The sequence below is a fragment of the Globicephala melas genome, chromosome 1 (assembly GCF_963455315.2).
Source record: "Globicephala melas chromosome 1, mGloMel1.2, whole genome shotgun sequence".
Taxonomy (NCBI): domain Eukaryota; kingdom Metazoa; phylum Chordata; class Mammalia; order Artiodactyla; family Delphinidae; genus Globicephala; species Globicephala melas.
In genome coordinates, this window is record NC_083314.1 from 160,892,511 (window position 1) to 160,914,832 (window position 22,322).

General features: G+C 52.2%; 1 protein-coding gene across 6 annotated transcripts in view; it reads left to right on the forward strand.

The window, feature by feature from the left end:
• The first annotated feature begins 5,879 nt into the window (after window positions 1-5,879).
• The window catches only part of CSMD2 (CUB and Sushi multiple domains 2), a 671,005-nt gene continuing 654,562 nt past the window's right edge, over window positions 5,880-22,322 (forward strand). For all 6 annotated transcript variants that reach the window (XM_060308114.1, XM_030870139.2, XM_060308126.1 and 3 more), the window contains exon 1: window positions 5,880-6,181. In XM_060308114.1, coding sequence (XP_060164097.1) covers window positions 5,992-6,181 — 190 coding nt within the window. In that variant the 5' untranslated portion in view covers window positions 5,880-5,991. The remainder of the gene's footprint in view (window positions 6,182-22,322) is intronic.

Here is a 22,322-nt window from a genome sequence, read left to right on the forward strand (position 1 = left end):
CCTGCCCTCCAGCACCCTGGACCGCTGTGAGCTGCAGGTTCTTCTTGCTGGGTCTACCTCCCTGCATTTGTCCACTGCTTTCTTCCTGGAAGGTACCACTTCTTACCTGCCCCTCTCCCCAGGCTGAGCTAGAAGCCCTTCTCATTTCCGTAACATCCTGTAATTCTCCCGGGGTCATTATGCTTTGCTGTTTAACTCTTTTCCCAATAAACTATCCATAGCCTGAAGGCGAGGACCAATGGTCATGTCTTATTCTTCTTTATATCTGTTTCCTCAGCACCTAGCACAGAGCCTGGTGTGCAGATTAAGGTTTGTGGCTGCACAAATAAAAGAATGAGTGAGGAGTAAGCAAATGATACTGAAGAAAAAACATGGAGGGGTGTACGAGGGTGTTGCTAGCTGCTGTAACACACCTCGATATATTGGTGTCTTTTTGCTGTTAAAGATCATTTCTCACCTAACAATCCAGTTCAGGTGTCCCAAACGGGTGGGTGACTTTTCTCTACAGGGTGATTTGGGATCCAGTCTTCTTCCATCTCATGGCTCTGCCATCCCCTAGGGACCCCAAATGCTCTGTATCCAGCCAGCAAATGGAGGAATAAGGGTGGGAGGATTTTATGGGGTAAGCCTTGAAGTGACACACACACCGCTTCTGCTTACATTCCTTGGGCTAGAACCCTTGTCTTATGACTGCACCCAACTGCAAAGGGGGCTGGAAAGTGTAGTCCTGGCTAGGCAGCCACTTCTCAGTGATAAATCGGCACTATTGACATTTTTGGCCAAATAAATCTTTGGGGTGGAGGGGGCTTCCCTGGGCATGTAAGGTGTTTAGCACCATCTCTACCCCCTAGATGCCAGTAGCACCCTCCAGTGGTGACAACCAAAAATGTCTGTGGACACTGCCCAATGGCCCCTGGGGGCCAAATCACCCCTGGTGGAGAACCATTGCTCGATACAATGGAAGGGGAGGCGTACCGCTCTGATGTCCAGCTAGCTGGCCATGCTGCAAAGGGCATCTAACTAAGCAGAGAGTGTGTGTTGCGGGTGCTGGTTAGGAGAAGCTACCTGAAGGAGGTGACACTTGAGCTGAGTGATTAGGAATCATCTCCTCTGCACAGTGAGAGAAGGAATGGTATTGCACTCAGAGGAAGCAGCGAGAGTGAAGACGTAGGGGCGACAACAGCATAGCTGATTGGAGGAACTTCAAGTAGAGATGAGAGCCTAGCATAGCCCCTCTCCTGTGGATTATGTCCTCTGACAAGCAGAGGAAACATTTGACCTCTTTTGCCACTGACTCGTGTTCTGTCCCTTTGTTTCACAAACACAGGATTTTCTGCAGGAAATGCTAGAATTCGATGGTCCCAGCATTTGGTAGCACTGGAGGAATGGTCCAGACTGTGGGCCCTTCTCACATCCCCCTCCTGGTTGTGGGGCTCCCACAGCCTCTCCCAAGTTTGTCCTGGGCTTTTTCTTCCTGAACCGTCTCTGTTACCTTTCCTTGGGAAGCCCATCACTGTCATCTCTACGGTTAAAACCATTGCTCTTGGGAAATACTAGCTTCTGTCCCATCGCGTTCATCATTTTAAAGTCTCCACCCTCCACTCAGACCCCAGGCTTTTCCTCTGAGCCCTCGCCTTTGCTCTGTAGCCCATCGCTGCCGTCCTACTCAGCCCTCAGCCTCCGTTTCTGCCCTCGTTACTAGAGCATCCATTTGCTGGCTCATTTTCTCTCTCTCGGCTTCGGCACGTTCTTTTATTTTCTTCTTAGGTCAGAATGAAACTTTCAGGGCATCAAGAGTGCAGCCCCTACTTGAATCAGGCCAAGTTCTCCAGAGCACCAGGCCCTGTTTTCCTTCTAAAACCAACTCTGATCTTACCTGGATAGTAGGCTTATCTCAGTGAGTCACCACACCACACTGGGCTTTTTTCAATGTGATATCGTGGAGAGGCCTTGACCCATGGCTGCCTCTTGCTCCTGGGGAGACAGGAGTGGGTAGGCAGGGAGCCAGCCCTGGGGGCTGGGCTGAGTCACACTCTCCTAGGCTAGAGAGGGGAGGGCTATTATTATCTCTTGGACCCCTGCCTCTCTCTTGGCCTGCAAATGTTCAGGGGCCCCATATTTAGTCTTCAGAGCCGCGCACCTTTTCAGACTACTTTTTTTTTTTTTTTTGCGGTACGCGGGCCTCTCACTGCTGTGGCCCCTCCCGTTGCGGAGCACAGGCTCCGGACGTGCTGGCTCAGCGGCCATGGCTCACGGGCCTAGCCGCTCCGCGGCATGTGGGATCTTCCCGGACTGGGGCACGAACCCGTGTCCCCTGCATCGGCAGGTGGACTCTCAACCACTGCGCCACCATGGAAGCCCTCAGACTACTTCTTGATAAAGCAGTCACACGCCACGCAGCCTCATGGGCATCTCTTTAAAGCTATTTTCTGACTGTCATGCATTTCTTCTCTCTCTTCCCTACATCTGTAAAGACCTCTCCTCCTGTTACGTGCTGAATTCTGTCCCTCCCTATGTCGAAGTCCTAACCTCTAGGACCTCAGAATGTGACTATATTTGGAGACAGGGCTTTAAAGAGGTAATTAAGTTAAAACTAAATCTGTGAGGTGAGGCCTAACCCAGTATGACTGGTGTCCTTATAAGAAGAGGAAATTTGGGCACAGACACGTACAGGGGGAAGACAATGTAAAGATGTAGGGAAAAGACATGCCGTCTACGAGTCAAGGAGAGCAAACTCAGAAGGAGCCAACCTTGTAGACACCTTGATCTCGGACTTCTAGCCTCCAGAACCTTGAGACAATACATTTCTGTTGTTTCAGCCACACAGTATGTGGTACTTTGTTATTTGTTATGGCGGCAGCCCTAGCACATGAATACACCTTGTACTTCCCCCTTTTTAAGACTAAAATCCGATCTCATCATCCCCTAAGAGACCCTGCACGATCTGGTTCTGGTCCCATCCCCTCCCTCATCTCTTAGGTGTCCCCTCTTATTCACCTTGACCCAGACCCAGCTGCCAGTCCCCCTCCCTTATCAGGGCCTTGCCCTTCCTTTTCCCAACTCTTTGCATGGCTGTTTATCTTAATTTTCAATCCCACCTTCAAAGTCACCACCTCAGAGAGGCCTTCCCAGACCACCATTTAAGGTATGCCCCGTGTAGTCCTTCTCACAGCCACTATGAACTTTTTCTTTATAGCATCTTTAATTAGTAACTTTATATATAATTGTTTATTTATCACCTGCCTTCATCAAGCCAGGGACAGTTCAGTCAGGTGTACATATCTAGCGCAGTGTCTGGCATGTAATGATGCTCAATTACTATTTGTTGAGTGAATCAATCTTCACCTCGTCAACGTATCCAGGCTTCAGGGTCCAGTCCCAATTCTACTTCCCTCCTTAAATTGGCCTTATGATCCCCCAAGTCCAAGAAAAGCTTACGGTCTTGATATGCCTTTGTTACTGTCTGTAACATGCCTTTTTCTGTCCTGGCGATTAGCACTGCCTGGGTTGTGGGGGGGTTTCCATCTGTGCCCCGCATCCTCCCATGCAGGACCGCACACTGTGCATCTCTGCATTGCCCACAGCACAGCCTGGCACAGGGCCCAGAACTCAGGAGGCCTCAGTAAGTATATGTGGGCACAGATAGATCAGAGAGAGGAGGAATGGTGGAGGAAGTGAGTAGCTGGGCCAGTGTCAGGAATTAAAAGGGTGTCCCTGCCCTCCATGGCCCCCAGGGAGAAGGATGACAAATGTCCCATTGCCAGGGAGGGTTCTGGGGTAAACATCAGCTGTGGGTTGCGGCCACAGAGCAAAGTTCTGGGGCTGAGGAAGGAGTGGGGGAAGCCCACTGGCCTGGAGCCCCAGAATTATAGAGCCGCCCAGACTCTCTCCTGCCCAGCTGTGGGCTGCAAGGGAGGGCTCTGCCCGCTGGAGCTCGAGGACCCCTCTGGCAGGAGAGGGGAGAGGCCCAAGCTTAGGAGCCAGGGCTTTCCCCCCCAGGGAAGATCCCACCAAGAGCACCCCCAAGGCTGCCACCCACCTACGGCCCAGCCAGTCCCTCCCTTCTCTCCAGCGCTGGCGGGAAGGCCAAGGCTTGGCTGGCTGAGCCCTCTCTTTTGGGGGCTGGGCTTGGACAATGGGAAGCGACAAGCCCCCTCCTCGCTGCTCAGGGGACATAAAGCAGGCCTTTCACTGTGGAGTTCTGGCCGTTTCGGTCGGTTCTTGGCACCCAGCGAGGCGGCGTCGGGAGGGGCGAGAAAGCCAGCCTGTTGGCGGTGGGGAAGGGGCCCGGCGATTCTGAGGCCGCTCACCGGCCCGGGGCTACCGGGCTGGCTCCCCAGCTGCGGGATGAGCTCATACTGGGAAACCGGAACAACTTGAGGTGGAGGAGGGAGCCGGGCATCAAGGGAGCTGCGAGATCGGGAGATCGCGGCTCCGCACAGCAAGTTTTTCTTGGGGGACAAGGACGAGCATCCACTCCTCCGGCCCTGTCCGCCGCCTTCCCCACTCGGGTCGTCAGCCCCATAGCCCCTTCCACTCTCTTTCCCGGAAACTCCCACCGACCGCGGGCCATTGCCCCCTCGGCTCGCAGATACTAGAGCTCCGGCTTGCCAGCCCCCCAAAGCCCCTAGCGCAGCCTCTCCCGGGTGCCTCGGGCAAAGGCGGAGGGTGTTCCCCCGCTAGTGCCTTTCCACCCCGCGCGCCGGGGGGACCTCCTCCCCAGGCCCTGCCCCTCCTGCTTCCCCCCGTAGCGTCTGTTCCCTCTCGCGGAGAGTTTGGCGTAGACAGCTAAGGAGCCATCGTGACTGACGGAGGAGCCTACGAGAGACGAGACAGAGACTGCGACCGAGTGGGGGTGGGGGATCGGGTGGGGACCGGCGCTGAGCCCTTGGGGCCTGGCGGCAGCGGCGGCGGGAAAGAAGTGGGAAGGGGCTCACGCCATTGGGGGAAACTCGTCTGGTTTGGGGCCAGGGCTGGGAGGAGGAGGGTAAGGATGAGAAGAAGCCGGGTCCGGTTATTTAATTTTGAGGATAAATTGCACAAGTAACTCTTGCACCGTTCCTCTCCCAACCTCACTTCCCCTCCCCCACCGCAACGGACACAAGCACGCCTCCCTCCATCCCGAGATTTTGCCTTAGGGTAGGGAAGGACGGAACGGAGCCAAACCCGCGGGTTCCCCCACCCCCGCCCCTCCTTCCCTCCAGTTCTTAATCCTGGGTCTACGCACACACACCCTTCTCCTGGGATGGGGTAGGAGGCTGCTGCCACTGGGGCTGGTAAGCATCGCCCCACGCCGCAGATTGCAAGTTCAAAGCCACCACCCAAGATCAGCTCGTAAGAGCCGTGACTTGGGGAACCGCGTCCTTCTTTGGTTACCTTTTCCCAGACAGTATTCTAATTTCCAAACGTGGAAGAGGCGTGTGTGTACGTGTGTGTGTGTGTGTGTGTGTGCGCGCGCGCCTGTGTGTCAGTATCACTGTGTGTGTGCGCGCGCGTGTGTGTGTATGGGGGGGTGTATTAAGGGTGATCTTATAAATGGAAACGAGAGAACTGAACTTAAAAGAAACTGGTCAATTGTAAAACAAACAGGAATAAACAACCCTTTAGATGTAATCTGTGGTTTCTCTGGAGGTGGAGGTGGCGCTGAAGAGGAACACCCGCCCCCTCCCAATATTTTCTCCTTTGCTGCGCCTCCACCCCCAGCATTTGGAGCGGCGGAGAAGCGGCTCCGGAGTGATTAATCCGGGGATAATTCACCCCCCCCCCGCCCCCCGGCGCGAACCCCCCGAAGCGGGATTGGAGCGAGTCATTTCCGAGAGCGCAGCGCGCCTCTCCCCGGCCGGGCGGACACTTGGTTCATTCCAGCCGCAGAAGCTCAGAGCTCCCGAGTACCGGGATTTTTTCCGAGCAGAAAAAAGCTCCAGAGCTCTCCTGACCTCCTTTCTCCTCCACTGCGCGGGGAGCCTCTCCCTCGGCGCTGCCGGTCGCGCCATGCCGCGCTCGCGGGGACGGAAGCAGGGGCGCTGCGGCTGCCCCGCGGGGAGGGCTCGCACCGAAGCCGGGATTTCGGCGCTTGTGCCGGGCGCCGGGAGCCGCTGGGGCCGTCCGCCGACACCGCCGCCGCCGCCGCCGCTGCTGCTGCTGCTGGGCTGGGGGCTGCTCAGCACCTCGGCCGCCGCGGGTAAGTCCGGCCGCGCCGGGGAGCCGGCGGCCGCCGCGCGCCCCGCCCGAGCCCCGAGCCCACCCATCCACGACCCGGTCCCTGTCCCTTCCCCCCGCCCTCAGCCTTAACCTCCCGCCCTCTCAAACGCCGACCCTCCTGCTCAGCCTCGCCTCTGCCCCCCCCTCTTTTCCCCCACCCTCACCCGTCCTCCCCGCCATCCTCACCCTCACTGCTACCCACACCCCCAGCCGCAACTTGGCCGAATCCGGCCAGGGGGCCTGGGAGACAGACCATCCCCGCCCGGGGTTGCGGGGCTCCCGAACCGTGGCTTCAGTTTCTTCAGCCTCCCAGCCCCCAAGGTGCTAGGCTTTTCCCAGATAAACTTTCCTGGAGCCCTCCCCGCCTCCAGATCCTCGTTGGCACGCCCGTCCTGGGGGCTGGAGCGGAACGGCGCGCCCCCTCCCCATTTGCGCGTCTGCAGGGTCTGCCCTTCCCTGCCCCCGCCCATTTCTCTCGCAACTGAAGCCCGCGTCCCCGCCGGAGCCGCCAGGAGACTGCGGCCGCCACCCCCCTCCCCAAGTGTCCCCCTCCCTGGGCGCTCTGGGCTGGGAGGGGGGTCAGCTGGGCTGGGGTCCAGAGCACGCCGAGCTGGAGGACTCAGGTGGGGGCTGGAGGGTGCTGAGCAACGGGCAGGCGGGGGCGGGGGTTGCGCCCGGGGGCAGGGGAGGGAGTGTCGCCGCCAGGCTCCGCGTCGCCACATTGCCTTCGGTTTCCACTCCGCGCCAAAGTGCCCTTTCCCGCGCCCTGCTGCAGCCGAGCGCCGGGTCTGCGGCAGCGGCGGCGCGGGCGGCGGGACCTGCTCCCGGCGACTGAGTCGGGGAGGCGGACAGACCTGGCGGGTGTGGCGAGTCCCGGAACTTCGCCGATGTGTGGCCGCAGCTTGCGGACCGGGAAGGCACGCGGACCTTGGAGAGAACCCAGTCCCCACTGGGAACCACTGGCCTCGACTGCTGCCCTTCCGCTTTACCCCCTGCACCCCTCCGAGGCTCAGCTCTAGCCACAGCCTAGAAAGTTCTGTGTCCCCGGGTGGGGACGGGTCCGACGGGCGATGCCTGGGGCCGCATTTTTATTTAGCCTGGAAGCTGACACCCACGGGGGGAGAAAACCCGTAACACCTGCTGCCCAGGCTTTGACTGAGCACCTCCGGCCTGGAGCTGTGTTGGGTTTTTTATTTACTTATTTATTTTGTTTTTTTTAAACCACCGATTGAACCTTTGAAGGCTTGGCCTCAGCCATCCGAGCCTCTAGGTGGTCCCTTTTTGGAAACTGCGACACTTCCCTGGCGAGCTCTTCTGTCCACTCTGGGCTCCAGCATCTTGTGAGCCAGTGCCCGCAGACCGTGTCGCCAGCTCCTTAGCCGGGAATGTTAGGGCTGCTGGTCGGGAAGGGCGCCCCGAGCCAGCCCTAGCTCTCCCATCCCTACTTGACCGGACTTTCTCAGGTTCCCCTAAGAGTCATAGCGGCCGACACCCAGAGAGGGGCGCCCGCGGTGCGCGCGCCTAGGAGCTCAGGCCTCGCGCACACCCACACCCACTGGGTGGCTGCACAGTTCACAACGACGCCGCTGGTCACCAGACTTGCCACATGAGAGGTGGGGGTACCGCTGGTACCGGCTGTCAGGCCTCTCAGACATGTGTCCAGGAGCGGCCCCTGCTCTGGCTTAGCAGACCTGAGATTACCCCTAATATGATCCACCTGGGTTTCTGGCTCGATTTGTCTCTGCCCCTTGGGCATGTCATCCCCCCAGGGAAAGAAGGCCGACTACCGGAGCTTGCACACTGCTGGGCTGTGTTGGAATCCTGCCTTGGAGAGATCGGTTGGCTTGCAGCTCTTTGGTTGGCAGAGAAGTTGGGGGTGGGAGTGCTGAACGGCTTGGGGGAGGGGGTGCTTGCTCTCTGGTGGGCGCGCTCTGCCTTCCCGTCCCGCATTTACATGTGGTGTTTGACCTTGCCAGCAGCAGAGATTTGGAAGTGGACTTGGTGACAGATGATGGCAGGATTTGGCACATTAGAGGGGGAAGCACATTTATTTTGTGTTCTCTTCATGCCGTTGACTTTAAAACATGCTCAGGACTGCGCCGTCTCCCTTCCTTGGCCCGGTGATGACTGGATAAAATGAATATAGGATTTGAGCCTGCCTTCAACTTGGACACTCACCCCTTCCATCTGTGCCCTCACACTTCCCCTACCCCCAGCCTCCCTAGAGACCTTCCAGCAGTTACCTCCTCCCCCTGGAGGATAGATCAATCACTCTCCTGTCTTTTGTTTTCCCTAAACAACTTAATCTCTAACATAAAACAAGCCAACCAGACTTCTTGGCCCCATTGACCTTGTAGCTCCCATCCCATCTTTCCTTCTCCTTTACAAGTTAACTCTCTTCAGACGAGTCCTGAACTCACTTTCTCTGCAACCATTCACTCCCTGCTGACTGGCTTCTGTCCCCAGGACTGGAACTCTCTAGGAAAGATCACTGGGGACCCCCTTAATCGCCAAACCCATCTGCTTTCTCTTTCTTTACCTCTCTGAACTGTGAACACCTTGGATTACTTCTTTTAAAATTTCTCTTCCCTGGGCTTCCGGCACACTGTGCTTGGCTGATTTTTTCTCCTACCTCTTGGCCGTTCCTTCCCAGTTTCTAATAGTAGCACTTATTCCCCTCTTGAAAGTCTGGCTTCCTGCAGTGTTCCATTCCTTATGCTTTTCCTCATTTCCTTTCACTCCTCCCTGGGTGAGCTCATCCAGGCCCATTTCTTCCACTACCACACTCTGAAGCTTCCAGACAGATCTCTCCTGCCAAGATGCTTCTCCTGATATATGTCTATTGGCTTCCTAGCCCACGGAAGCTCTGGATCTAGACAGCCCGTAGAACCGGCTGACTGTTGGACATCTTCACATAGATGTTTCCCTTCCAAAGCAAACTCATTAGCTCTGCACCTAACCTCCAGTGTCCTCCATGCAGGCTGGTGGGACTGGCAGCTTCCCAGTTACCTAGCCGGGAACCTCAGGATCATCCTCAACTCCTTCCTTATCAGGTGGCCATCAAGTTCTGTCAGTTTCATGCTCTCAAATGTTCTCAAACCTGGCTACTTTTCTCCGACTTAAGCAGCTCTGAGCATTGAAAAGACTGTTATGCTTCCCATTTCCTTAATAAGTAATTTAAAATAAAGGCAATATTAAAGCGTAAGGGTTTTTATACTTACGGTTTAAAGTTCTGATTTTTCCCATGCTAACCACTTCATTGCTTTAAAAGAAATCAAATATCAAATTAGTTTTTAAAAAATTCTCCCTGCTTTGCTTGTTTTCAGAGGCCTCTTAAAAACTGGAGCACTGACCATACCCAGTGTTTGATGACACTACTAACTGAATTGTATTCAAAGTAGTTATTTATCTGCCTCACGTATTGAAGTGTGAGCTTCCTGAGGGCAGGGACAGTGCTTTATTTCTCTTGGCCTCCCCAGCACCCAGCTCAGGACCTGGCATAGAATTGGTGGCTGATAGATGGTTGTTAAATCAGCAGATGATTTTTTAAAATATTTTTTTCTTGGACAGTTTACTAGGGGCTGATAAGCCTAAAATAATAGTTTTAGGGATCAAAGAAGCCAGTTGGTTTGCAGAGGTAATGCGACAACAAAGCCACCTGATCCCCAGTTGCTTTCCCTCCAGAACCAAATGTCACAGATTGGTAAGATAGCTCCTTAAGTTCTAGAACCAATGCAAGAGCAAGCCCTAAGCATTACCCACCCCCCCACCCCCCCAGGAAAGGCATCAATGTATGGATTTGAACTTCCATTTGCAATTGAGCTGTGCGTTTATGGTTTTAAAAAAGAAACTGACCACAGCAGAGAGCGTTGACCATATCTTGGATTGGTGACAGTGTAGCTCTGTTGAAGGTGAGGCTAGAATGATGTGGAAAGGCACTGGAGAACCAGGTTGCCAGGGCTCGGACACTGCAAGGTTTGGGTGTGTCCAGAAGAGTCCAGCAGGTGGCTTCAGCGACACCAACTTGCCTCATGTGTCTCATCTGCCTCTGTTTCATCATCATTGTCATGCCAGCAGGATTTAGGGACTCTGATGGCTCAGCAGAGCCAGATGTTCGTTGTTGGAGAACTAGCTGATCTTCAGACCTCCCCAAGGCTCAGGCTGCCTGCCTGCAAAAGGGACAAGGCATCCCTGTGTTTTGGAAGGGATTAGAAATCAGAGATGCAACAGGCCCAGCACATACGTATTGATTGTGCCCATTGAATGCAAGATGGGGTTGGAACGGGAACACTGAGGACAGAGGACTCGGCCAGGAAGTCTGTGCACCCTCCCAATATCCTCCTCCACTGCTCAGAAAGCTGTACCCAGGGGAGTGACACTAACAGCTGATGTCTGTTGAGTCCTCACCATGTGCTGATGGCAACCCAAGCACTTGCATGTATTAATTCGACCCTCACAGCAACCCAGTGAGGCCAGTAATATTATTCTCCCCATTTTATCCACAAAGAAATAGGTTCAGAGGGGACACATAACTTAACCACACCACTAGTCAGCCAGAGATTGAACCCAGGCCTGCCTGACTCCAAATCCTTTACTGGTACCCACCCTGTTATCTGATTTCTAAGGAGACCCAGCTGGTGCTACCCCTGGACTCCTTCCACACAGGCTGCCTATGTCTGTCGTGCTTTTCCCACTGGGCTGTGTCCATCAGTTATGCTGTGATGCTTTTAGCACTTGAGCCTGGATCTCAACCTTCCAACTCCTCAAGCAGCCATGGTCCATCCATCTCCACCACAGCTCCTGGAGGGTGACTACAAAGCCGTCCTTGATTTGCTTCTAGTCCCAGGCACCAGTCTCGACTGAACTCTGCTGTGAACTCTCACAACCCAGGTTGTAAAACTCCTCGTATTGTAAAACTCATCAGGACATATCGGGATTTCTTGTTTAATGAGACAATGTCTGCCTTTCCCTAAGGCTCTATGAACTCAGGCGAGCAGTGTAGCCCAGATCACAGCACATAGCAGACACTCAATAAACACCTGGTGAGAGGATCAGAGGCAGGTTCTCTGGAGCCCAGGGTTCCCTTTCTCTATCACTGTCCTTTTGGACATTCCCAAGGCAAGGGGCTTGGAGGAGTGGGATGTGATGAAGGGGCATCCCCAGGTGGGAGGCGGCCCTATGTCCCTCTACATATTACCAACAATAGCTCTCCTTTACTGAGTGCCGGCTTAGTGCTTTATAGACATTCCTATTCAATTCTCACAACAATTCAGGTAGTATAATATCACATTTGAAGAGACTGAGACTCAGAAATTAAACAATTTGGCCAAGATTATAGAGCAGATAGGAGAGGAGACAGGATTGAACCTCAGGGCTTCCTGACTCTAGGGCCCATCCTTTTAATTCATGGAAAGCATCTGTCACAGTGCCGGACCTGTTGTTAGCATTCAGTGTATGTTAAATGCTGCCACTACCTCTACTGCTACTACTATTGTCCACATGCTTTCTGCACCAGCCTCTTGGAATTATAAGAGAAACAGTTCTCATCCTTTGCCACTCTAAGATGCCACCAGATGGATCAGCAAGAGTCTTTCCTCTGCTCCTCCCACTGAAAGCACACTCCTAGGAACCTGGCCGACTCACCCACTTATCAGGCCTTGTTAGTACACCTCTTCCTGGAGGGGTGAAGAGGGCGGACCCTTTAGCTCCCCCTAGAGGTTGGAGAATGTCACTGACACTGCCTTCCTTGGGTTTCACTCTGAGTGGGATATGGCCTCCCAATCCCTCCTCTCCGTCTGCTACAGAGATTTTCCACGACAACAGGGGAACATCTGGGTGAACCTGAAAATGGAGGGTTACCTCAGAGTTTTCCACCTCACAGAGACACTGTCTCAGGATTCAGCGGCTTTGAATAGAATTCGGCTTCCCGTTGGGCCCACAGAAAGCAAAGGGTAGGCTATGCAATGTGGATTTCTCAACTTGAAAATAGTGGTGTGGTTCTTAGAGCTCTTCCCTGGTTCTTGTAAGTTAAGAGAAACATGAAACTCATATTTATTTTCTTTCTGGATGTGGGAGCTCAACCCCCTGGGCTATCTTTTCATACCCCACCTTTAAAGATGAAATTCTTTTTGGGGGGGCCTGTACAAATTCAAGACATAATAAGAATTACATACTCTTTAGAGCACGCTTTTGATTCCCTATCAGTAGATTAAGCATTTTGGAAGTTGTTTGAAAAAAAATAAAGATGAGATTCTGTATCTTTTTTTTCCCTCCTCTTCCACCCCAGTACACACTGAACTCTTAGATCTCTGGGGTCCTTTGGCTTTCTCATGTAGTTTCGCATGACATGAAGAATGGTCATGCCCTGTATACATTAAAAAATGAGAACTTTGGCCAAGCAGGAGATGGGAGGGGAGCGGGCAGGAGATGGGATGGGAGTGGATGGAATGGAATATGATGGGGTGGGATTGGAGAAACAGGATAATTTGAGATGGATTGAGATGAAGTAGGAAGGAGTGAGTTGGGGGAGGATCAAGCATGGGTTGGGATGTATATTGGGATGGAACAGATAGAATGAATAGGGATGGACTGAGATGGGTGGTGGAATGAAATGGAATAGGATTGAGTAAAATATGATGGTTTGAGGTGGAATTGGGAGATATAGAGTGTTCGGGGGATTGACTGGGATAGGACGGAGTGAAGTGGGATAGGATTGGGTCAGAATGGATTGGGATGGGATGGGATGGGATGGGGTGGGATAAGATGGGATGGGTGGAGTTGAGTTGGGGTTGAGTGGGACGATCGGGATATGGTAGAGTGGAGTGAATGAGTTGTGGTGGGATGGGGTGAGATGGGGGTGAGTTAGGTTGTATTGGGGTGGCTTAGGTTGGGTGAATTGGGAGGGGATACGGGAGATGTAGTGGGATTATATAACCAATTGAGTGGGCACTGTGAAGAAATGGGAAATTAAGGAGGGTACCAGAAACAACCTAACCTGCTTCACCTTATTGTAGCATCTTCATCTTCCTCCCCAGAACTCCTCAGTTCCTCATTTGCCTGAACTGTGAAATTTCTAGCAGATAGAAAGTCCCCATCAGCCCTTGGTTCCACACTGGTGTCGATTCTAAAATGCTGATGGCTCCGCTCTCTGCTATTAGGGGTCATTCTTCAGGGAGAAATTGGAAGTCCTGTGTGGCCACCACCATGAACCCTAGCAGAGAAATGTGCCAGGCACAAGGCAGGATCCCCAGTGCAGCCCTTGTCAAGCCCAACATCAGAGAAGGGCACTGTGCCCACCCTGGAGCTAGCGGGGTGGCTGTACCCACAGAAAGCAAAGTTCTGGATAGTGTAGGGGTTCACCTCTGTGGTCCCCTCTTTTGAGGAGTTTCCCCACTGGAAACTGCCTTTCACTTTCTACCTATTTGTTTCTTATTGTTGGAAAATTTTAAACTGAATTGAGCTCTAAGGAGATGTCAATTCTGCCCTTGAAAATCATCGTTATAAGGCACTCTTGTGGTGCTAAAAATAATGTCTGTGTAGTTAAATCACTGACAGCACCAAGATAACTCTTAGAAACTTATTTGAGAATCTCCCACGTGGTCTGGAGCAGAAAATAAGGGCTCATATTGCGGCGCAAATAGCCTTCCTCCCTGTCCATGTCTCATTTATACTCAAGTGCAATTATAATCCAGAAACCTCAAAAAATTATGTGTCCTTGGTTTTCAAATAGGCAATAGAATAAGGTCCATTATTAAGTAGCTACATCTATTCATTGATGGAAAGTAAGCAGGTGTGACAGTTGCAACTTGAAAGGGAGAAAGCAGAAACTTTGAAATAGACCATTTGAGATACAAGCGAATTATCAGAGATTGCCTAGGCATTTTGTGCAGGGTGATTGATAACGCTTTCTGAGATGAGCAAGGGTGGTAGAGTCGACTCAGGCCCCGGGAGGTTTGTCTGCGGGTTGCTCCCTAACTCCCCACCCCAGCCTGAGTCTTACCACCTCCTGCCCTCATCACTCCTCCATCACCGTGTCACGGGTAGGAGTCAAAGGTGGAGAGAGGCTCAGAGACTGGGTGAGGCTTGGTGATGGTGCCTGGGATTTCTGGCACATTACTTGGCAACAAAAAGGAGGTGAGAGTTTAATGATTTATTTTCAATCCATGACCAACAAGGACCTACTGTATAGCACAAGGAACTGTGCTCAATATTCTATAATAACCTAAATGGGAAAAGAACTTGAAAAAGAATAGATACATGTATATGAATAACTGAATCACTTTGCTGTACACCTGAAACTAACACAACATTGTTAATCAACTGTACTCCAATATAAAATAAAAATGAAAAAATAAAATAAAATAAAATGTTTCTAGCATGAAAACGGGCCCTGCAAGGATGGCATCCCTCCCCCCAGGGACCCGTGTTGCCCTGCTCTCCTGGCCTTTGTCTTTTGTGCAGTCCTAGAAGGGTTGAGCCATGGCAGATTCATAGCTGAAAGGAACACGTTCTGATATATTTGATATGTTTCTTGAACTTTGGCCTGAGCGTCAGGAAACTAGTCTTCCAGCCTTGGTCATGCCTCTGCATCTCATTTCTTCTTCCTGGGCCTGACTTCCTTGCCTGTAAAGTGGAGATAATAATACCCACCTTGTCTATGTAATGCTGATAATGGGCATTATTTAATCAACAAAACAGAAAGGACCCAGAGATTTTAGAGTAGGTCACCAGTGTAAGCCCCATCCGATGGGAGATCCTGCCCCGTGGCCAGGCCGGCTTGGCATGCCAGAGATGGGAATCTCACTACGTTTGCAGACAGCCTGCTTGGCTGTGCCTCAGGGCGCAGGGGCAGTGGATGGAGGAGGGTGAACTCACTCAGCTTCCTGGCCTGTATCCATTCTGACCCTCCAAGTGGCTGATCCTGAGAAATTGAAAGGGAGGACATGAACAGTTCCCATCCACCGCCCATCAGGTATCTGCTGCAGCCTCCTCCCTTCCCACCCACCCGCCTACCCCGGGGGCAGCATCACGAACTCAGGCCGGGAGAGGTGATTGCTAGGGCTTCATATTCACTAAGACATCCATCCAGGGGACAAGATTTGCCCCGAGGCCTTTTAACTCTAGCAAGATGGAAATTCCCTGTGTTTGAGGACCACTGGGACTCACATCTCCTGTGACATTTTGTTCCAAGAAACACGGAAAGAGGAAAATGTAACAAGGATAGTTTTCCTGGTCATGTGGAAGGCACTGCTGGGTGTTTTTTGGTTTCTGCTTTTTTCTTTGAGCATGACATGGAATTAACCTACCCTCAGATCATGACACTTCATGATCATCTATCTATGAAAGGCTCCTTTCTTGTTTTATTTTAAAAAATTTCCTTCCTTTATCCCCTATCCCAAGGCAATTGTTGCCTTCTCCCATCTGTACCCACTCTAATATATTTGATATATATCTTGAAATATGCATGGATCCTTATAAAATATGTAAGGTTGTTTTGTGTGCATATGTAAATTTACATAAATGATAGTGAACTATAAATTTCATCAAGTGTCTTGCTTTATTGACTTAGCACTATATTGTATAGATCTAGCCTTGCTCCTTGTATGTGTCTAGTCCTTCACTGCACTATGAGCTGTGCGTCCATCACATTGTATATATCCACTCCCCCTGGGAATAAACCCCTGGCTTGTCTGTAACTCCTCCTGACTACACATGAAGCTCTGGAGAACATCCTTGTACATTCTCTCTTGGGACCCCGTGTAAGAATAACTCTGGGCTATACAGAGTGGACGATTGGGATTCCTGAGTTAACATGTTGATTTTCTATGATATGCCATAATATTTTCCAGAGCAGCTGAGCTAGGGCTCATTTCCACCAAGAGTGCACTAGAGTTTCTGTCTCCCCATGTCGTTACCAATACTAATATTGTCCACCTTTATAATTTTTTTCCATTCTGATAAGTTTAAAGCGCCATCTCGTCGTTTTGTTTTGTTTTGCATTGCTCTGATGACTAGTAAGTTTGACTATCTCTTATATGCTTGTTGGCTATTTGAGCTTCTCTTTTTGTGAATTGCCTAGTCATATTCTTTTCCTTTTTTTTTCCGGTACGCGGGCCTCTCACTGTTGTGGCCTCTCCCGCTGTGGAGCACAGGCTCCGGACGCGCAGGCCCAGCGGCCATGGCTCACGGGCCCAGACGCTCCGTGGCATGTGGGATCCTCCCAGACCGGGGCACGAACCCGCGTCCCCTGCATCGGCAGGCGGACTCTCAACCACTGCACCACCAGGGAAGCCCTCTTTTCCTATTTTTAAATTGGATTTCCTGTCTTAATTTAGAAAAATCTGGGTTTGATTTTCAGGAGTTCCTTTTATATTCCAGATACTGCCCTCTGTCAGTTTTAGAGATTACAGATAACTTCTCCCAGTCTTTCATCTATTTTGTTTATGATGTCTTTCTTTGGACAGAGATGCTTCATTTTGAGGAGGTCAGATTCATCAATGTTTTGTGGAAGGCAGAAGTTGGGATACACAGCTGCACTGATGAGCTAAGGGGCAGAGTGGGCTCCCAGGCCCACCTGAGTCCATCCTTCTACAGGGGTGGCTCTGTATGGAGGGCTTTGAGCAGCCCCAGAGCCTTCCTGTCCATACCGGGGCCCCAGTTCCTATAGGAGGTCTTTCTTCTGGCTCAAGGCACTGTGTTTTAGAAGGTGCCAGTTAAACTACAAATAAATTACTGGATGGGTGCCACACTTAGAGAATGTGAGGGATTACTTAGCCCTTCAGCAGGCATTTATAGAGGGCCTGTGCTGGGCCTGAGCTCTCAGATGCATTGGGGACCATAGACAAGTTTCAAAGATAAGGGTACATAAGAGAGACAACTGCCCGCATATTCATAGCAGCATTAGTCATGATATCCAAAAGGTGGAAATAACCCAAGTGTCTATTGATGGATAAATGGATAAACAAAATGTGGCATCTACATGCAGTGTAATATTATTCATCCTTAAAAAGGAAGGAGAGGGCTTCCCTGGTGGCGCAGTGGTTGAGAGTCTGCCTGCCGATGCAGGGGACACGGGTTCGTACCCCGGTCCGGGAAGATCCCACATGCCGCGGAGCAGCTGGGCCCATGAGCCATGGCTGCTGAGCCTGCGCGTCCAGAGCCTGTGCTCTGCAACGGGAGAGGCCACAACAGTGAGAGCCCCGCGTATAGAAAAAAAAAAAAAAAAAAGGAAGGAGATTCTACATTCTACAACTTGGATAAGCCTTGAAGACATTATGTTAAGTGAACTAAGCCAGTCACAAAAGAACAAATACCGAATGGTTCCAGTTATGTGAAGTAGAGTAGTCAGGTCCACGGAGACAGAAAGCAGAACGCTGGTCGCTGGGGCTGGGGGTTGGGGGCTTGAAGGGAATGGGGGTTGTTTTCTTAATGGATAGAGTCTCAGTTTTGCAAGATGGAAAGTTCTGGAGATGCACGGTGCTGATGGTTGCACAACAATGTGAAGCACCTTAACGCCACTGAACTGTACACTTAAAAATGGTTGACGTGGTCACTTTTAGGTTATATATATTTTGCCACAGTTAGAAAAAAAGAGGGGTAACTCTCCAGACTCCAGGGGTCAGGAAGGTCTCCCAGAGCAGGTGATGTTTAGGCTGAGACTCGCAGGATAGATCGCAGAGAGCAGATGAAGAGAGGCAGCAGGGGGAAGGATTCCAACAATGGAAACATACCCATACAGGCTCATGGTTGGGTGGAAGTGAGGCATGTTCAAGGTCTGGAAGTAGCTCAGTGTGGCAAATAAGGGCCATGAAGAGTCTAGAGGGTTTGGAGCAGGGGTGTGGCCCCATCAGCTTGGTTTGCTGGTGCAGGTCTTGAAGGAATGCGGTGATGTTGAGGGCAGGGTGCGGACCAGGGCACTGCTGGGGAAGGCAGGTCTTGGTGCCCCTTGGGGAGAGGTCAGCAAGGAGGATATGAGGGCATCCTCTTCCTTCCTCATTTTTTTTACCCTGTTCCCCACCTTCCCAGAGAGGGTAAAACAACTGTCAAAAGTCCATGAAACCCACGTAATAACTTGTGGATTGTAAATCACAGTTCTGTTAATCCTGCCTCAGTGAGAACATCCCACAACTTTCTGCAAGAAAGAAAGTTAGAACAGTTAATCTACCTGCTCGGGGATGACTCCACAGGCCGTTTCAACATCCCATCTCCTGCGGAGACCTGCTGTACTCTATCTTGTCCAGGTCGCGTGTGCCCCTCCACATTTTGGTCAGTCTGCGCCCCCTGGTCCACCTCCTCTCCTCTTCTGACCTCTCCAGTTATCTCCTGCCCCTTTCCTTTCCTGCTCCCTCCTTTTCCCAGTCCTGTTATTTTCCTGACACCAAAAGTCTTCATTCTCATTGTAGAGTCATCCTCCCACCCCCAGCCTCACCATCAATTTGAGCCTCCTCCTGACCTTTGACCTTGTTGCCTCCACCCCCTCCTCACCTAGGACCTGCCCTCTCCATGCCCTTTCCTTTAGCCAGGCTTCAGCCGACCAGCTCTGTCAGCAAGGAGGATTTTCAAGGCTTTTAGCTGCTCCCATCTGCTTAGGACCAGTGGGGCTGGGTCCTTTGGACATTCACTGAGCTCCCAGTGCAGTGGCCCTGGCCTGAGGATCAGGGATACAAATACCATTTAAAACCAAGTGCCTTCCCCAAGGACAGTTACAGGCTCCTAAAGGCCCAGGGAACTGTGAGAATAGAGGAGGGGGAGGGGCAGCAGGGCAAGCTTCACCTAGGGGTGTAGGCAGGCTCTCCAAGAGTGAGCAGGCGTCTGGAGGAGGATAATATGAGGGTAGGAGGTCCTAGGTAGAGGGAGTGGCCTGGACGAAGGCTTGAGGCAGGAAGCTGTGTCGGGAGATGTCAAGTTTGCATGCCCCTCCATCAGCATCATTATCATGGAAGCTGGCATCGGTCCTTTAGGGAACTCTCGGGAGATGCTGAGAGCTGTACTTTCCCCTCCCTAAACCTTGTGGCATTCCTAAGAAGGTGATGATTTTGCAGTTGAGGAAACTGAGATTTAAGGAGATTACGTTACTCGCCCAAGACTAGACAACAGGGAGGGAGAGAGCCTGGATTTAAACCTCGTCTGATTCTGGCACCCACAGGCTTAACAACCACTGTTGTACCCAGGTTTCTCAGTTACAAATGTAGATTCCCAGGCCCTCCCTGGATCTTGTGAATCGGAGTATCTCGGAGCAGGGTGTGGAAACTACATCCCTAATAAATTCCTGTTATCACTATTATGCACATTAAGTCTGTCTAGGAACCTCTTAGGCAAACAGCTCCCGATGCCTGAAGGTGGAGCCCAGAGGAGATGGGCCTTCAGCCATCCACTCCTCTGCAATGACCGTGGCCTTGACCTCACCCAGGAGTCAACAGAGGAAGGGCTTCCTGCTTCCCCTCCCCACTCCTTTCCTCTCAGCTCTGCCCTGGTGGAGCTGGGACTCCGGAGGTGACCAGATGAGTGCTGCTGAGATTCGGTGGCCCCCAAGAAGAGGCTGGGGAAGCATACTGGCCCCACAGGCCTGCATCCCATACCTGAACTGCTTAGCACACCTAACAGAAGGCCTGTTGGTCCGGGTGGGCCTGACAGCTCTGAGCTCCTGATTTACCACGTCCTTCCACCAGCCCCTGGTTTGTTAGGTGAGAAAGCAGGACACTCAGGGGAGTCTTATCCTCAACTTCCTTGTGTACTAACTCCTATTATTCCAGATTTAATACTTGAAGAGCGGACACAAAGCGCTGAAGGGCCGTTTTCCTGGGGCCTGTTGCTGGCAGCCAGCTGTATCTTCGGACAGAGGCGACACAGGCAGGCTGAGGCGGGGTGCCCAGTCGTGGTCAGGGCAGACGGGGAGGGCTCCCAAGGGTGAGGCCAAGGCGTCCAGGTTTGTTCCTGGCTGGATCAGGACTCAGCTGCCAGGGGAGGGGCTCTAGCCCAGTGGATGGACATTTAGGGAGTCTGTTGTCCCTGTGAGGAGCCAGGGACTCTGCAGAGAAACCTAGGCAAAGGGCCAGTTATGCAAATAGGGATGCTAAGACAGGAAGTACAGAAGTACAGAGACTCTGGGAGGCCAGGGGGTCGGGGGGAAGGGGGTAGAGGGGGTCATTCATTCATTCATTCATTTGGCCAAGTGTTTCTTGGGTTTCAGGAAGTCGGGTAGGGACTATTAAATGAGTGCCCTGAGAGAGAAAGATTTCATGATCAGATGAATTTGGGAATCACTGGACCTCTGGTTTCCAATGTGTGGCCCAAGGCTTTGCCGGGAAGCTTCATAGAATTGCAGCTTCGCTGTCCTGCCCGTAGAGGTGTACGTTTGCCTGGCTCTCAGCATGCAGCTTTCCTACCCCTTGTTCGTATAAATCTGTGCCCCACTGACAAGCGTTTGGGTTCTTTTATTCACCGCTGTGTCCCTAGCACCTAGGACCGTGCCTGGAGCAGGGGAGACGCTCAGTCAATGTTGATTGAGTGAATGAATGCTCACCAGGTGATTGTCAGGTCCAACTGAACACCCTGGAAGCTGCTTTCTGAGCAGCAGAGACACAGTGCAGATTTCCTTTCTGTTTTCTGTTGCTGTATCAGATACAGCTGATGTCCTAAGGTGAAGAATTGCTGAGACGCTTGGGCGAGGGGGTGGTGGAAATTTTTACTGAGCTCTTAGCTGTTAAGCCACCATCCCCCTGCCCTAAGCACCCCAGGGTCAGATGTCAGACAACTAAGGGCAGTCGCCTGCTTACCCTGCCTCACCCCTTCCTTCCCCTACTGCAGCCCCAGTTAGGGCTCTTGCTCACATTTTCCTCCCATCCCTTCTACGTCCTGACCAACCCTGGTGCTTCCCCGTGTGGCATGGCATGCTCCCTCCCCCACCTTTGGCAAACTATCTTTTCTTTCTTTTTTTTTTTTTTTTTTTCTCGGTACGCGGGCCTCTCACTGTTGTGGCCTCTCCCGCTGCGGAGCACAGGCTCCGGACACGCAGGCTTAGCGGCCATGGCTCACGGGCGCAGCCGCTCCACGGCATGTGGGATCCTCCCGGACCGGGGCACGAACCCGCGTCCCCTGCACCGGCAGGCGGACTCTCAACCACTGTGCCACCAGGGAAGCCCCCTCTCTTTTCTCTTGATCCGGCTCTTGTTGGCCTCTCCCACTCAGCTCAGTCCTGGTGTGTCCTTCTTCTGGCTCTGTGCCCTGAACCACAGGCTCCGTCTGGGACTGTTCTCATCTCTGGGGCAGCCTCACCCACTCATCCCCCCGAACAACCTTGTTTCCTACATCACAGAAAAATTGACACTAAAGGAAACAAGTGCATGAACCTTGCTGCTGAACTGGGGTAGGAAAGCCCCCAGGATGCTGTGCCCTGCGCTACCCAGGAAGTTGCTGCTGTAATTGGCTAATTGGCGTCCCTGCTTCCCATTTCTCTAACCCCTCCCTCCTCTGTTTCCTTTCCATTAGCCCAGAAACACACTTTGTTTTCATCTTAAAAACACACTAAACACCACCCCTTCCTTGACTCGGCACCTGCTTTTGACTGTCTCCCCGTCTCTCTCCTTCCTTTCCTGGTCTGGCTTCCTGAGAGAGTGTCTGCCAAGGTACTTCTCAACCCCTGTCATCTGGTTTCCACACGCCCCACTCCGGCGGAACTGCTCCAGTCCAGGGCACCACATGACTTCGTATTTTCCAAATCCAAGCCTCTCTCTCCACTTCTAGACCTTTCTCAGTCCTTCCACAGCCTGCCTCTTGCCCTTCCATCTGCCTTCTCCCCTCTTCAGCATCTGACACTGCTCCTCATTTCCTCCCATTTACAATTTGCTGTCGTATTATTGTTCCCAGGCCTTAGCTGACCTCTCTTTTTAGTCTACATTCATTTCTTCCTGTGGCTTTGTGCCACTGTCCAAATGCTGATAATCTCCACATCCCACATTTAGGTGCAGACCTTGCCTCTGAACTCCAGAGCTGCATACCACGCGGCCGATCCTTGGCCCCGCACTCAGCATGCCATCTACTGAATTCTGCCTTTCTGTTGTCACCTGCGTCACGCCCCTTACCCCCAGCAGTCTCACCATCCCATATTCTTTTGTGTCTCACCT